Below are 16665 nucleotides of genomic sequence, written 5' to 3' on the forward strand. Positions count from 1 at the left end.
CTCTCTCTCTCTCTCTCAGCATGGTGCATGTCTCTAAAATAGAAGATTTCAGGTGACTTTGGTTGAAAATCCTCTGAGGCTATTCAGGGGATGAAGTATAAACTGAAGTGCCACAGACTTTTTTATGAATGAGATCGTTCAACTTTGAAATTGTCCCCTCTCTCCCCTACCGCTGCAGCAGCAAGGACAATATTAGCATGAGGAAAATACACATTTACATAACAGTGAAAACATGCCCAGATATATGAGAGGGGAGCTTGGGAAGGTCAAACTGAGACTGTGTGTGTGTGTATATTTAACAACTTTATTGGCACACATCATGATTTATTACCTGTTTGATAAACTAGAGTAGACATGTCATTCAAATAAGAGCATCTATACTAAATAAACCAGCTGTGTTTGTGTGAACACAGCAAGAGAATAGAGTTACGTACTATTTTTCATATGTAGCAGTTGTGTGTAGCAGCTGTGTCTTTACCTGTGTCCACTCGTTTGTCTGAGGGTCATAAGCTTCTACAGTATTAAGATACACCTGCCCGTCATATCCGCCCACAGCATAGAGACGGTCGCCAAGGAGACAAACACCAACAGCATCCCTGCTGATACTCATTGGGGCTACTGCTGTCCACACATCTGTCTGAGGGTCGTACCTGTAAACACAAGACACACACACATAGCACAGTTATTGAAACAGGTCTTTTATTTTCAAGACTTAGATCCATAGTTAATAATTTGGGAAAATCCATCATTTGTATACATTCAGAGCAATAAATGAGAGTGCTTAACATAAAACTGCAAAACTTGGAGGCAGGGTTCTTGATTTTAAGTGCTTTTGTTTTTGTTTGCAGTACGTTTGAAGTCCAAATCCAATCACATATCAGTAGGCTTTTGTGTATAAGGGAAAAACAGTCAGTATGGAGGGCAAAAACAGGCAGAACACTTTCTATGGTAATGACATCTCAGCCCCTGTATGCAGTAACCTGACAACAATTTGCTTTACTTCCAAAAATTGCAGCTAACAACCTGTTCTAGATCAAAAATGTGATCTTTAGCTACAGTCCTGCTTTGTGCTGTGCTACAGAAACCAATCAGCACTCAGACTTTGAGACTTCCCGAAATATAGACCTCACAAGGCTTGGATTTTGACTTTTCACAAATCTCTGTCATCAAGTTGTTACTATACTAAACTTTAAGACTCATTAACAGTGAATAAATCACATTGAAATTGTTTCCCTTTTAAGGGTTCATGTAGCTGTAGTAAGCTAGAGTGAAGCCTTTGTGTAACTTACCATTTACAGTGAAACTGAGACTTATCAAAAAGCGATGAGTGGGTGTTACTTTGAAGGGTGTAATGAACAAAGAAATGACAGTGTTTCTTATGCAGATTTAACTGAGGAAACAAATTTCACTTTGCTTTTAATTCGAAGACGGCCGCATCCTCAGTTGCCCACTGGACTTCAAATAATGCAGCACACAAAAAAGGAAAGATTTGGCAGGGAGATATTTATTCATAAGCACTGGCTACATCAAAATGCAAGAAAAGTTTATTGTTACTTCCAGAGGCAGATATACTGAGGCCATCCAATATCTGATGGTTTTCTGAGATTTGCCCAAACCAGATCTCGACACAAATGCCTGGGCACTGAACGCTCACAGACTTCACTGACGTATGCGCAGTACATGAATGTGTGAGTCAGCGCATACTACATCACAGACATTCAGTCTGATTCTGCAGTATGTTAAATTATGAATTTTAAACTACTAGACTATTAATACTAATAGAGGTTAAGACAATTGAAATTGAGTGTGCCATATTTGAAGTTAAACTTAAAAACATGACATCGTATATATGTCAGCTTTCACAGGGACTTTTACTAAAGAGGCTAATCGTATCTAACTAGTTTACGTTTTTTATAGCAACTTTTAAAAAAGCCTTATACAAGATATCAAATCTAAAAGGCAGCAAATTGGGAACTGTCAGTGTAACATTTAGAGGAGCACACACACAGTACATAAAGACCCACCTCTCTACACAGTCACTTAGGCGAGATGCAAGAGATGAAGCTGGAGCATCGTGACCTCCGATGGCATACAGGAAGCCATGCCATGTGGCCACACCCACACCTCCACGCCTCTTAGCCATGGGAGCACAACCACTCCATCTGTAGTAACAGGCAGAAAGAAATAATGAAAAAGGCCCCATAGTTCAGATTTAGACATCTTGCTAAGTTTAACACTTTATCATAGCCCTTCGAGTCAAGCCCATAATATATGGGCTTGGTAAACAGAAGTTGTTTGAGCGTGATCTATTTCTAACATCCTGAGAGGGTTAGCTGTCTCCTTTGATCTGTGGGTAAACAACCTAAAAAGCCCAGAAGCTCTTCACTACAAAGAACAGCAGACAGGAAATAAATCAGGAGGCTGCAATTAATTCAGGTCAGATGAAGTCCCTCGTTTCTGACCTGTTGGTGTGTGGGTCGAAACACTCCACTGATCGCAGGCAGGACGAGCCATCCCGGCCTCCTACAGCATACAACCTAAGAAAGACAAGATAGTGTTATCCCTTCCGAAGCACACACTTAACACCCACTACCTGCTACACAAAGAACAGTGCCCAGTTCTAGACTTGGACAGTCGCTTTTCCATCTAGTGACAATGAAAGAGATGTGTGAGGGTTTATTTATATGTGGTTGGTGTGCAGGGGACAATGTGAGGTGAGCAAAATCAATCAGTCAGCCATCTCAGGGCATCACAACCCCAGGGGTTGTGTAAGTGTTTGTGTGTGCATGTGTGTGTGCATGTGCATGTGCATGTGCATGTGTGTGCATGTGCGTGTGTTCATGTGAATGTGCGTGTGTGTGTGTGTGTGTGTGTGTGTGTGTGTGTGTGTGTGTGTGTGTGGATGTGGACTTTGGGAGGGGAAAGAAAAAGTGCATCAGAACCATTCAAGCAAGTAATGAGCTCCATCAGGCACAGAGCCTTGAGAATACACAGCGCACACACGCACACGCACACAAACACATGCACATACACATATACACTACTTCTGGGCAAGCTTGGCTAAAACAGTTGTCTGTGAATTAATTAGCATCTATATAGCCTCCTCTGCAGCCTCTATCTGAGGCACTGAATAATAAGACCAACGTTGAAATATTGCAGTTCTTATAAAGACTAGGTCAAGTCAGGAGAGTCAAGGCTTGGATTTATGAAATGCCACTATTGATATGTGCATTGGTGACTGTGTGGATGTGTGTGTGTGTGTGTGTGTGTGTGTGTGAGCTGCTGTGAATACTGTCACATTTTCCATTACTGTTAAATATTGCAGTGTGTCTGTGCAGAGAAATATAAATTTTGCTGAGGAGTTACAGAAAAATAACCTTCTCTCTGTAAAATAGATTATCAAAGCAAGCATAGACAAGAAAATGTTTTTTCCTGATATAGGTTTGATGCCTCATGAAGGACAGGAAACTGTAAGTTTCATTTTAAATTGGTGAAAACTAACCAAACCATGAGCACTGGATTTTTCTCCTTAACTGATTATTACTAAAGCATACAGACAGACACTGCGGGCTATGATGGGAGATCATGTTGTGGTATACCTCTATGTGGATGGTTAAAATAACATAGATATTTTGTTTACAACTATTTTAGAATCTCAATAGTATACTAAACAATATTAATTGGGATATTTTTTTTGTGAAAATGACATTCATATTAATGCTATTAATCCCATAATTTGAAGAAATAGTTCATGTATGAAGCTGTACATGAGTGGATATGTGAGGTTACTTACTTGCCATTGAGTACAGCTACTCCAACTGTACTTCTGGGTGTAGCCATACTTGCAACAAAGCTCCACTGGCGAGCTTGAGGGTCCCACCTTTAAAACAATGAGGTAAATAACTTCTCATACTTCAATTAAACAAAGCAAAGCTAATTGGAGTCTCTCAAAAATCCCTGGTGAGTCATGAAGCAATGCAGTTAGAACATTGTATTTCTACTTCACAGCATCTTTCTAAACCCTTGACATGACTGTACACCGTTTTTAATTTGAACTATTGTTACCTGAGGACAAATTCTGAGTAATCTGTTAACGCAGTGTACTGAGAAGGAGACTCATATTTCAGAGACAATATCGTGTAACCATGTCGAACATGGCTTAAGCTATCCAAATGGACAGATGCAAGGTGGAAAACATAAATGTTTCTTTATGTGTGAAGTGATCCTTTTAGCAGGTGTGTGAAATTGCTTCTTACCTTTCCACTGTGCTGAGGTAGCTCCAGCCATCATGTCCTCCCACTGCGTACATGGGCCCCTCTAGAACAGCTACGCCTGCAATACACAATCCCACATGCATGATTAAACAATGGCAACTTACCAAAAACATCGGCTTGGACAGGCAACCAAACGCATTCAGGATACCAGTGTGAGTTCATTGTGTGTGTGCAACCACACGCTGGGCTTCAGGCATGTGGATTTAGCAGCATGTTGACACCTTCATACTGGTGGGGTTTATCTGCCAGAACATCTGCAGTGCCAGATGTTTGTGTTTGAATATTCACCTCCCCTCACACACATGCACACATTTTATGAAACCGTGACAGGATGCCCTGTCCTTTTTTTTATTGGTGAGTCTGCCCTTCAAACGTGATGCATGTGATGAATTCACTCAGTTTGACCCAGCTCTTGGATCACTTACTGCATAGGTACTGTGGCTGGAATGTTTTTGACCTTTGACCTCACTGAGAAGATAATTTGTTTTTCGCTAAAAGTAAAAAAACATCACAAAACTTTAAAAAAAAGTTACAATCTGTTTTGACATTGATTGAGCAATCTAAGCTCTTATTGATTTCAGCTGTAGTGATTTATATATAAAGGTCGCTCACCTAACCCGTGTCTGTGTGTGGACATGGGAGGCATGTTACTCCAGGTCTTGCTGTGTGGATTGTAGCACTCCACCGTGTTGAGGGTCTTGAGTCCATCTCGGCCACCCACCACATAAAGACGGCCATCAAGAACAGCTACACCAAACTGTAGTCTGCGCCCACTCATGGTAGCTACCTGCCTCCAGGAGTCCTGACGCAGACAGTACTGCTCAATACTGGTCGCACCTGGACAAAACAAAACAAAACCAGAAAATGTTAAACCAAACTTTTATTTTTGATCCCCCTCAGTTTTTATGTTGGTTTCATTGGCTACATCTGACAATTTTCTATGCTTCCAATCCTTACAGTGTTAGAGGTACTGAAAAACCTGAGCAGGATACCTTTATTACAGCACCTTCATTCATTTCCCAACTGTAGACTATTTACACTCTATTAGTGTGAAGAGAAACGGAGCCTACAAGCACACATGGAGCACTGGGTTGTACATTATGATCTACACTCTAATGGTTAAGAGACAATGGTCAAATAATTATGATAAAGTTATGTCATCAAACAATATTTAAGAGGAAGTGTCTGTCAGTTTGTGTCTTTCATTACACAATGTGCTGAATTATCCTGCTGCAGAAAGGTCTCACATGAAGGTTTAAACACAATATTATTCAACATATTGATTGCTCTGGTCATTATTTTCTCTCCACATTGACTGTTTAAATTTTTTTAATAAAAGACAGTAGTTCAAAATCTACAGATACTTCATTTAATACCATATAAGTCAAAGGAAGTCTCAGAAACCTTAATTATCAAAATAGTGCCTTGTGTTTCTTTGTACCACAAATATTAGATTCATTTACTATAATTATGCATCTCCATCAGAGATGCTGAGCTGTCTTCTACAACTTAAAAAAAACTCTGAAAAAAACAAACAAACGGGTCAATTTGTTTATTATTTCTCCGGGCATTTTTGCCTTTATGAGTCAGGACCATGTATAAAACTGTATAAAATATGAACGTAGTATATGTGACATCACCCATCTGTTTCTGAAGCGCTGTTTTGAGGCCAATCAGCGGCGGCAGCCTAATTGCTGCTGTCGAGCGATTGCGATGTAAAGAGGCAGGCTTTGAGCCTCCGAGCCAACAGCTACAGTGTTCCCGCCTGTCAGTCAAGTTAGCTGTGCCTCTCATTGGAAGACTCGCAATCTTTTGTACCAGGCTGTAAACATGTTTATATCTGCTGTAAAGATCGTTTTTTTTTAATTGGTGTGTAAGTGGTTTCCGGTACTTCCAGAGCCAGCCTCAAGCAGATCCTCGATGAACTGCAGTTTTTATCACTTCCGCATAGGACTCGTATTTTTAGACTGGAGGTTGCCGCTTGGTCAGGACAGCTGAAGACAGACAGGAAATGCAGGGAGCAGGGAGCTAGGAACATCATGCAGCAAAGATCCATGGCCTGGAGCTGAAGCAGTGCCTGCTGTGACAAGGACCACAACCGCAGTACATGGGGCGTGCGTTAAAACTGCTAGGCCAGGTGGCTTTTCAAGGATCCACACTATTTTGACAGGATTGGCTCAGTTAAAGCACTGACTTATGTTGGGGTGGCATGAAGTAGTGTGCACACACACTCGTACATGAATGAATATAATTTATTTGCCATTTCTTTCTCCGCTAATAATAGCTTCTTGAACCACGTATATTTTAGTATCATACAGATATTATATCCATGTGTACATTTGTTCACTTAAAAAGTGACATAGCAGGATGGCAACATTTGATTACTCTTTGCTTGATTTAAAAAAAAAATTGTCCGTCCAAAGTCATGATTTATAGAAATGAAAAAAATGCGGGGAAATTTCTGTACCATCTAATCGTTAAAAACACACTAGTTAACATTTCTGTGCAATTTTGGTTGTACTGTGTCCTATCCTATGGGCATGTCTTATGAAATAGATGTGTTTAGTATTTTTCTACAATTCTAAGTAATAAAAAAGGGATGTGTACAGAAAACTGTCTGAAAACCCATCCCACCCCCTGCCCCCACTTCTCCCTTTCATTTGTTATCATCTCTTTGTCATGAGCTATAAAAAGAAGGCTGAATTGACAGAAATATAACACAACAAATAAATACATTTTATGCTCTGCCATTATGAAATGTTTGGCTGTGTGGGTAATGTATAACACACATTATTGCTCTACCTTTGGTAGCATCCATGCCTCCCACAGCAAACATGGCCCCTACGGTGGCCTTGCGGGGTCTGGTTCGGGGGCTCTGAAGCAGGGGCCGACGCTGGGGTAGGAGGTGATACTTCATCCCTTCCATCAGCAGTCGCTGGCACTCAATACTGTCCCGCAGCAGAGGGTTTGACTCCAGGTCAGCTAGGAACTACACATAAAAGAAACACACACAATCAAGTCAACAAGCTGTAGAAACAAATACAGTGTGTGTAGATGTGAGTATGTGTGTGTATTGCAATTGCAGACCTGTGTGTTAAGATGTTATCACTGATTGAGGAGGTCTGGGGGTCAGAACAAAGCCGATCTCTCATTGATTGAGAGATTAGATCAGACCAGACCAGCAGTCATTAGTATTACACACACTCATACAGAGGAGTACGCACACGCTGATCATCTGACACACTAGAGGACTAATCTGTCCTCAGCATCTCATCAACTTAGCCTGTATCCTCTAACCTCATCTATCACCACACACATATACACAGTCTCTCTCTCACACACACATAGAAACAGCCCGGGGCTGCAGCATGAAGCACTTCAATCCACCAGTCTGTTCCTTAAAATACATTCACAGGAAATCACTGCCTGAGAGAGCGGCAAGCTGGCGAGAGGCAAGTTCCCTGCAGGCAAGAACGACATGATTTACATTTAGATAGGTGTGTGTTTGTGTGTGTGTGTGTGTGTGTGTGTGTGTGACCGCGTTAATAAATGGCTGCAGAGGGGAAACTGTTTTTTTTATAAAAGTAATTTAAAGTTTTCAAACTGTGTGTAAACTTGCAGGTAAATGTATTTGTGTGTGTACGTTGGTTGATACAAAGTCAGAGGGGACGTTTAAATGTGACTGCAAAAATTCAATCACAGAAGAAGTTTAATATAGTTGATAAAAGAAAAAAAAGAGACTATTCAGGGAAAAATAAGAAAAGCTAAATTATTTTACACCCTCCTTTTCCTCCATAATTCCAACAGGAAAAGAAAGATGTGGCCTGAATAATTCCATTTGGTCACTGAATATGAAATCAATTTTCTCAGTCAGACGTGGCGAGCGTAAAGCAAGCGTGCTAAATGGATAAGCAGCTTACACACCAGGGTGAACACACACTTCTATTGCACACATGCACAGAGGGAAAAATTAGAGTGAAACCTATTCTGGATTTTATTTGTGTGCCAGTGATAAAAAAAATGGATGGCGATAGAAGATGAGGTTTGTCATCTGCTGTGCTATTCATCCATCATTCTGTGAAGGACTGAACATGGAGGGTGAGATAAGACCCCATCCTGCCGACGAATCACCTTGCCTCTCTATCTTCTCTTTACCTAACAGCGGGGAGGGAGGAAGAAGTGCTCCCCTCTCTGTTTGGATCAAAATGGACCACTTATGACAAACACACACACACACACACACACACACACACACACACACACACACACACACACACACACACACACACACACACACACACACACACACACACACACGACACACTCCTGCACAGGCAATAACACAGATCTCCAAGCTATGTGGATTTATGCTTCACTCCCCTTTCAGCTCCCTCACAAGAACAGCTCTCACACTCATCAATCTCCATTTCATTGTTTTAAGAACATCTTCCTCACTTTGCACCTGTGCATAAAAATAGAGCTACATAGATGTGTGTAGTAATTGATTGTCACCAAAGGAATACCAAAAGGGACACCGTCAAAATGTGTGTACATTTGTGTTAATTTCTTTTAAGCAGTTTGACATCGATGGATACGTTAGTTATTTACATTTATGGTCACCAGGGGATGAAACATGTTGACTTTTGGTCCCCTTAGTTTTCTTATAGCACCAACAAAAAGTTTAAACTAAGGGTTAAATTGAAACATCTCTACAAGCACTGAATAGAGGGACATGGTTTTTAAACAACAAAATCATCCATTTCTAAGAGAATGGAACCCATTCAATTTTTGAATCACCTGATTGGTCTCCACACTTCATGACAAATAACGTTTCGATCAGTCTTAGCTGTACTTTGGTCTCTTGGTGCTAGTATGATATCTATAAAGGTTAGCATAAGACATGCTTAACATTAGTAGTACTGGCTCTCACTACCAGCCAAACACCATCCTTCTCCATCACTGAGTGTAATCAATCGGCAACCTCCGGTCTAAAAATATGAGTCCAATGTAGAAGTACTAAAAACTGCAGTTCATCGAGGATCCGCTTGAGGTTGGCTCCGGAAGTACCGGAAACCACATACACACCAATTCAAAAAAGACGACTTTTACAGCAGAAATTAACATGTTTACAGCATGGTACAAAAGACGAGTGTAGGATAGCTAATTTCTCGATCGGCACACACTGTACGGGGATGAAATTTTTTCTAACACAGCAATTTCAAAGATATTGAGATTACGAGTCTTCCAATGAGAGGCACATCTGACTTGATTGACAGGCGGCAACACTGTAGCTGTTGGCTAGGAGGCTCAAAGCCCGCCTCTTTACATCACAATCCCTCGACAGCAGCAATATGGCCTCTTACAACGATTGGCCTCAAAATAGTGCTTCAGAAACAGATGGGTGTCGTCACGGATACTACGACCCTATTTTATACAGTCTATGGGTGTAATGGGAAAAATCAGAAGCTATTATGTTATCCTTTTCCTTAGCTGACTTGTATTAAGTAAATTCCACACACACAATCCTTCTGTGATTTATATATTTTTATCTGTACCCGTAGCTGAGGAGGAGACTAGGGAGTGAGAGGTCAAAAAGTGACTAGGAAGTGAAAGGCTGTAAAAAGCTCTCTGGTTTTCCTCACAGCTCTCTAGTTTTGTTTATTGATGCAGTCATCTTATACTCTGTGCAGGTAATAATACCATGATGAATCTTTTCTCTTGGTCAGTTTTGCAGACTCTGTTTTGCTTGTCAGATCACTCTGCTAACTGCTTTGCAAACCTCCCTGAATGCCTTTATAAAGCTCACAAAGACAAACATTTATTGATTGGATCTTTCATTTCCAGATTTCCACCACAATGAAGAAGTTCTGTACTTACCATGACAGCGTGACTGTTTTGAGGGCATGTCATGTTTTTTTGTTTGTATCGCTTCAGTGTATGAAAGCTGAATCATTAGCATACAGAGTAACTGATTCCCATGTTGTACAGCAACCTACTCATTGATATGCACTTGGTCTCTGGATACACAAATCCACTCTGATCTCTTGCAAATGACAGTGCAGACAGTCTCTATTAAAGAGTTATTTTAGGAAGAAAGATGGACTGGCCTGCAATCTAAGCAAATACTTAACAAAGAGGTGTGGTGGAATATTAATGAATAAACTGTTGTGCTTTGTGTTTCTCTGTGCTTGTGTAAGACTGATAGGAACTGTTGCAGGTGCTCTTCTCCAAGGTCGTACACAGAAGGCTTTTTTTTTTTATAAGAAGTAAGGTTTCCTGTATTTCCATAAATCCTTCTTCTACAGATCCTGTATTCTACCCATCAATGATCTTTGTTAGACCACAGGATTTTACCTTTTTTGGAAGAAGCTTCCTGTCAATGTACCACACCTGTTTTCATTATTTTCTATATGCTGTTTGAGCTCACATTTCTTGGGCAGAAGACATCTGACTTCGACTGAGAGAAGTTCACTTGTTTTCTCCCTCTTTGCAAAGAGTGCTGATGATAAAACTTGACAAAAGACAATCATTTGTCTCTCTATGAGTTTATTTCATCTATCACGCTGACATCATAGTCTAAACAAGAAATTGCCATTACAGAGGCTTCAGATTTACTGGTTCAAGCTCAGCAATTGTAAAATTGTCTTTCATGTATTTTTGTAGGTGTTTTTGAAATATTCAAGAAATAAAAGTTATGGCACTCAGGACATTTCTTCCATTTTGTAGACAAAATAAATCCTTAATAAATGAATCAACACATAAATATACGATCATTGTTGACGAAGACACCCACACACACATTTACTGCCTGATTAACAGCCAACAGATGCTCCACTGAGAAGATTAAAGCAAGTGTGAGTGTTAGTTTGTGTCTGACAGTGTAATGGGGAGAAGGGATTAAAGGTATTAATTTGGTGCACTGACATCCCTCTTGATGAGAAATCTCACAGCGGCCCAGATAGAGCGCTGACTAATTGGTTGATGAATATTGATTGGTTGTCTGTGTGAGGTTTATATGCTGTTTTATTGGCATTTTACAGCTCATGAGGCCATTACTGTTAATTCATCTATCACTGTCACATGGTGGTGTTTGGTGTTTCACTGTTAAAGGCTGGATCAAACCTCTGCTCTGTGTGTGTCCCGCTGATGCTCTCTCTGTTCTTGTTCCACTGCTTCACTTCTCTACCATCCATCTTTCCCCCTGATTACATACTACAGCTTCTTGTGATTTCAGCTGACCAGGGCAGAGTCATATATCTGGATACCACACATGTGCTCAACCTGGGGGACATGTAGACACAGCCAGAGAAGATGGAAAGAGGAAGTGGGGATGAAGGGGAGATTTATCTCTACAGTTCCTTTATATATGGTTGGGGAGAAGACTGATGAGGGAGATGAGGAGAACAGATAATTTAGCTGCAGTTAAGAGAGATTTCACACTTAATTAAGGTTTAAAAAGAGTGTGTGCGTGTGTGTATGTGCATCCAGCGCCTAAGGCAGAAATGGAGCTTATGCCTGGCATATTAACTTCTCAGCATCAAATTACCAGAAAAGATATTCCTTTTCTCAAGCAAGGAAGACAGAGGAGTAGGAAGAGCATGGGGATCTACACATAGCATCTGGAATGCACATAAATAAATATAAACTCACAGCGCACACACACCTGACAGAGTAATGATTGTGATTCACAGTTAGTGTTATTGCTTTAGTCTCTCTAATTGCTTAAAGGGGACAGATAGTGAAGAAAGAGCAGCAGATCATGAGGTGAATCACTGAGACAAACTGTGGCCTCTTGCTTAGCTTGTGCTAAGCTACATTAAGACAAATGTTAAGTATCCACACTAAAAAAGTTGGTACTAGTGTATTTTGTAAATCTGTGTAATTTGTTTTACTGTTTGCTTGTCGGTAATATACAGATTCATTACAGTATTTCTCAATTGCTAAAACACGTTTTTTGACATCCACCAGGCTTTTCTCAACACTATAAGCACAAAACCCAAATTTCAAACTACATTCACCAAACCTCTGACTCTTCCTGCAAAACCAAACAATGTTGTTAGACCATACCCCAAGTCAATAAAAATGAAAACAATACTGAGCAGTCATTACACACTACATCAAAAGACTGAAAACACAACACTCAGGACATGAAGCTGTAGAAATAATGTTTATTGTTCTGGGTCAGGCCACAGGACTTCATCCACATCACAGGCCACAGTCTCCCTGGCCTCCTCTCCCTCCTCGACCACCTCCTCCGCCTCTCAGATTATTTCTGTCCATTGTACAACCTTCAACAACCAGTGCTCTCTGAACTTGCTTATATTGGTTTCCTCACATCATGAGCCACAAGTGTGATCAGTTCTGAGTGGTTGTGTTTAAGCTGTGACTCCAGTGCTTCAAATGTGTTTAACTTTTGCTACCTGTGCTTACCTTTATGCAGCACAAGTGCATCACAGTGCAACATGTGTTTTAGTGAGTGAGAATGTGTTTGTAAGTTGTGTCTAACAGGTGAAAAGTGCTTATGATTTTGCCAAAAGAGTGACTGATTCAATACATGGGTTCAGGCCGCTAAGAATTTGGTTCAGACAAAAGGGTTTAGTGTTTTAGCGATTGAGAAATACTGTAATGACAGACAAAAGAGAGAAAAGGAGACAATGGCGGAAAGGTGGGAAAAGGTGACAGAGAGGCTTGTTGACAGGTGCTATGTTATCATTATTAGGGGATCAGGTAATAGTTATAATGGGTCTGATTCATATTTACGGTGTCTTTGGCAATACGAGTACAAAATTCAGATTCAAATAATAAGACAAAAAGAGATGTAATTCTCAAAGCACCTGCAGGGGGTGAAATGGATCCTTAACTGCCGAGCAAGAAGTGTCTTTGCACTCTGGTGCTATTTAAACATATTCAAATTAGGCAGTATAAATATATTTGGCCCAAAATTGCCCCCTTTCGATGTAAATGAGCCTAAAAAAATTCTCTTTCAAACGCAACAGTGCTTATAGGCAGTTAGAATGAAATGTATTGGCCTTCTCAGAGAGTTGATGGTAACTGTAGCACATTATAACGGATGTTAAAACCCAGACTGTCCAGTGATCATGGCATGAGTGATAGCTGCCAGATTAATACATAATCATGACAGACATGCTTGTAAGAAGAAGTTTACATGAGAAAATATTATTGTGTGATTTAACGGCAATATCCTGCAGACAAAGCAACTTTTCAAACTCTTCCACATGGAAAAATGCTATCAGGAGAGTGAGCTGCTGCAGAATTTTCTAGTTGTGTTTGCTTTATAATTAGCTGTTTTATAATTATTGGAAAGTCTGCCGTGAAGCAGGCACTGAAATGGGTAAATAATAGCTGCCAGCACTGCACAATTCACACTTTTATCAGAAGCTTTTTTCTCTTCTGTGTGGATTTGCCACTCAGTGATTCCAATATGGGTCACATTAAGTCATGACACACAGCAAACTGTGTCCTCTTGTTATTTTTATGGAAAAGCATCCACTGTGTTTGACACAGTGTGATCAAGAATTCATAAAATGGAAAAAGTGAATAACAGTTTGAAATGAAGTAAGAGAAAAACACATTTATCCGTCAAGTTTACTCGTGGTCCTAGTCATTTGATGAATGTAATACCAATAATCATGCTCATTAAGCTCTGATTTTGGTCTCTACCAACTCTTGAAAGAAAAATCTTGCTCCTCTGATACTAAATTCTCTCTAAAAAGTTTCTATCTGCTGTTTGGTGCAGCAAAGAAAGGAAACCAAAGCATTAAAATTGAAGGATTTACAGCTAAACAGACTTTCTGTGAAGCTAAGTAAAACCGAAGGGAGCTGCTAATTTGGGTGATCAATTTCTCTAGATTAATCATTATGGCAACCTATTTCACACTGTTTCCCCTTGGTATTTTTTTAATGAATGAAAAATACTGATAGTAGATGCTCCTAATATGAAAGTAACAACAGCAGACTACGCACACAGCTCACCTGTGGCTGCAGCAGTGGCAGTCGAATGTGAGCCATCAGCCTGGATAGCTGACGTTGCCTTGTGGCCATATCATGTCCAACCCATGTGAGCAGAGAGGTCACCACAGTTTCCTCGTCTGGCACGTTGACGTCTTCAGATGTGAGCAGCCTCTCCATCTCCTCCAGCGGGAGCAGCAGGAACTCCTGGCCTCCAACAACATCTAGGAAGTGTTCCTGGAAGACAAAGAGATGAAAGGAAAATAAGAGAAGATAAGGAAAAGGGCACATACGACTCCAAAGATTAATGGGTGAAGGATTAATGAGATGCAGAAAAAAGAGGAATGACAGGAGGAAAATCCAATTGGAAGTTATGAGTAGAGAGAGCGAAAAGAGATCAGGGGTTGGGAGTAGGGGGAATAAAAGAAAGGAAATGAAGGCTTGAGAAAGATCAGGGGGCGATGGATGAAAAGCTCAAGACAAGAAAGGGTGGGGGTGAGGAAATGTTGAAATAATTCAGTTGTAGAAGACAAGAAGAATTCCTGGGAAGAGTAGGGCTGAACTAACACTTATTTTAGATTCATCTTCATTTTTTCTCTCAATTACACTATCCATGTTTGATTCATAATACAGTATGTCAACAAATAATCACAGATGTCCACCCCACATTAGCTACAAATTAAATTTTCCGAAACACATCTCATGATGTCTGTTTGTCCCACACCTTTGACAAAAGTAAATCCTTGAAATTAAAATGCTGGAGCCAGAGAATGTGGCAGCCATGCTAAAGATCTGCAAATTTACTGATGCGTGCATGCGTGTAAATACAGATGTGGATTGGAAAAGTAGATACTTAAAAAGAGAGGCCGATGCTTAAATAATGCATGCAGTAAAAATGACAGGAATCTGGTCCACAAAATCACCACCAAAGGTAAGGACTATGGCCTGCTTCTAGACAGACAAAACAGAGGGAGTGATTCTGGACTCCAGGAGGGAAGCCCACTCCTCTTCGACCCCATCAAGGGACCGAGGTGGATTGGGTTGACAGGATTAAGTTCCTTGGTCTTCACATTTTTGGAATCTCATCTGGGCCAAAAACACCTCTTCAACTATATGAAAAAGCAAAGCAGCAGCTTTACTTTATCAGGCTGCTAAAGAAGGCCGGAATAAAGCATCAGTCCCTGACCCAGGCTTTCAGAGGTCTTGTTGAAAGTGTCCACACCAGTGGCATCACTGTGTAGTCTTGGAACAGCACCCTGTCTGAGAGCAAATCACTTCAATGGGTCAGCACGACTGCAGAGAGAATCATCCGCACTGACCTCTCCTCCACGGGCACACTTTTCCACACTGCTGCAGGAGTAAAGTGCAGATCATCCTTAGAGACAAATACCACCCGGCTCGCGCTCTATTCAGATGGAAGGACTCAGGCTACAACCTGAGACACCACAGGCCAGTGAGCATCTCTACTCACAGGGCCCACTTTTACCACAGCATCTTCCCCTCTACTGTGAGACTATTATCACAGGAAATCAAGTAGGAAGAAAATATCATATCCCCCACCACACAGACAGTTAACTACCTCACAGTGCAGCAACAATGTGCAATAACAACAATTAACAAAACAGTGCAGTATTGTAATTATGAAGTAATGGCTCTGAAAGATTTCTGAAAGCAAGAAGGAATGTAAACACGTGTGCAATAATAGAGTTAGTTAAGTTAAGTTAAGATAGTGTGCAGTAATAGATGTTCATAATCCTGGGACAAGAGTCCATATATTTCTCTGTTTTATATGCAATCTCATTTCATATTTATGTTTTTTGTTTTTAAGAGTACATTTCTTTGGTACTTTTTATAACTAATATTTAATTGATAATGCTGCTTTTTATCTCTTGTATTGTTCTTCCATCATTTATACTTGATATTTTTTTTAGAGCTGATTCTAGAGGTAATCCCAAAAAATCAAACGTACCTGTGCAAATCGCAATAAACCTCTACTCTATTCTACTCTACACTTCTCTATTCCACTCTTCTCTACTCTACTCTCTGCTGTACTCTACTCCTCTCTCTCTACTATTCTCTCCTCTTCTCTTCTTTTCTCTACTCTACTCTACTCTACTCTACTCTACTCTACTCTACTCTACTCTACTCTACTTTACTCTATTCTACTCTAATCTACTCTACTTTACTCTATTCTACTCTATTCTTCACTTCTCTACTCTACTCTATTCTACTCCATTCTACTCTACTTTACTCTATTCTACTCTATTCTTCACTTCTCTACTCTACTCTATTCTACTCTACTTTACTCTATTCTTCTCTACTCTATTCTACTCTACTCTTCTCTACTCTATTCTACTCTTCTCTACTGTATTCTACTGTACTCTTTTCTACTCTTTATACACTACTCTACTCTATTCTACTC

The 16665-nt window shown here is 40.3% G+C and overlaps 1 protein-coding gene across 1 annotated transcript in view; it reads right to left on the reverse strand.

The window, feature by feature from the left end:
* klhl5 (kelch-like family member 5) overlaps nucleotides 1–16665 on the reverse strand; it is a 37750-nt gene that overhangs the window by 4266 nt on the left and 16819 nt on the right. Inside the window, 8 exon segments of the mRNA XM_034688830.1 lie at nucleotides 479–650; nucleotides 2025–2162; nucleotides 2463–2537; nucleotides 3794–3880; nucleotides 4257–4332; nucleotides 4887–5111; nucleotides 7077–7263; nucleotides 14268–14480. Of these exon segments, the coding sequence (XP_034544721.1) occupies nucleotides 479–650; nucleotides 2025–2162; nucleotides 2463–2537; nucleotides 3794–3880; nucleotides 4257–4332; nucleotides 4887–5111; nucleotides 7077–7263; nucleotides 14268–14480 (1173 nt within the window).

This window comes from Notolabrus celidotus, chromosome 7, assembly GCF_009762535.1.
Source record: "Notolabrus celidotus isolate fNotCel1 chromosome 7, fNotCel1.pri, whole genome shotgun sequence".
In the NCBI taxonomy this organism is placed as follows: Eukaryota; Metazoa; Chordata; class Actinopteri; order Labriformes; family Labridae; genus Notolabrus; species Notolabrus celidotus.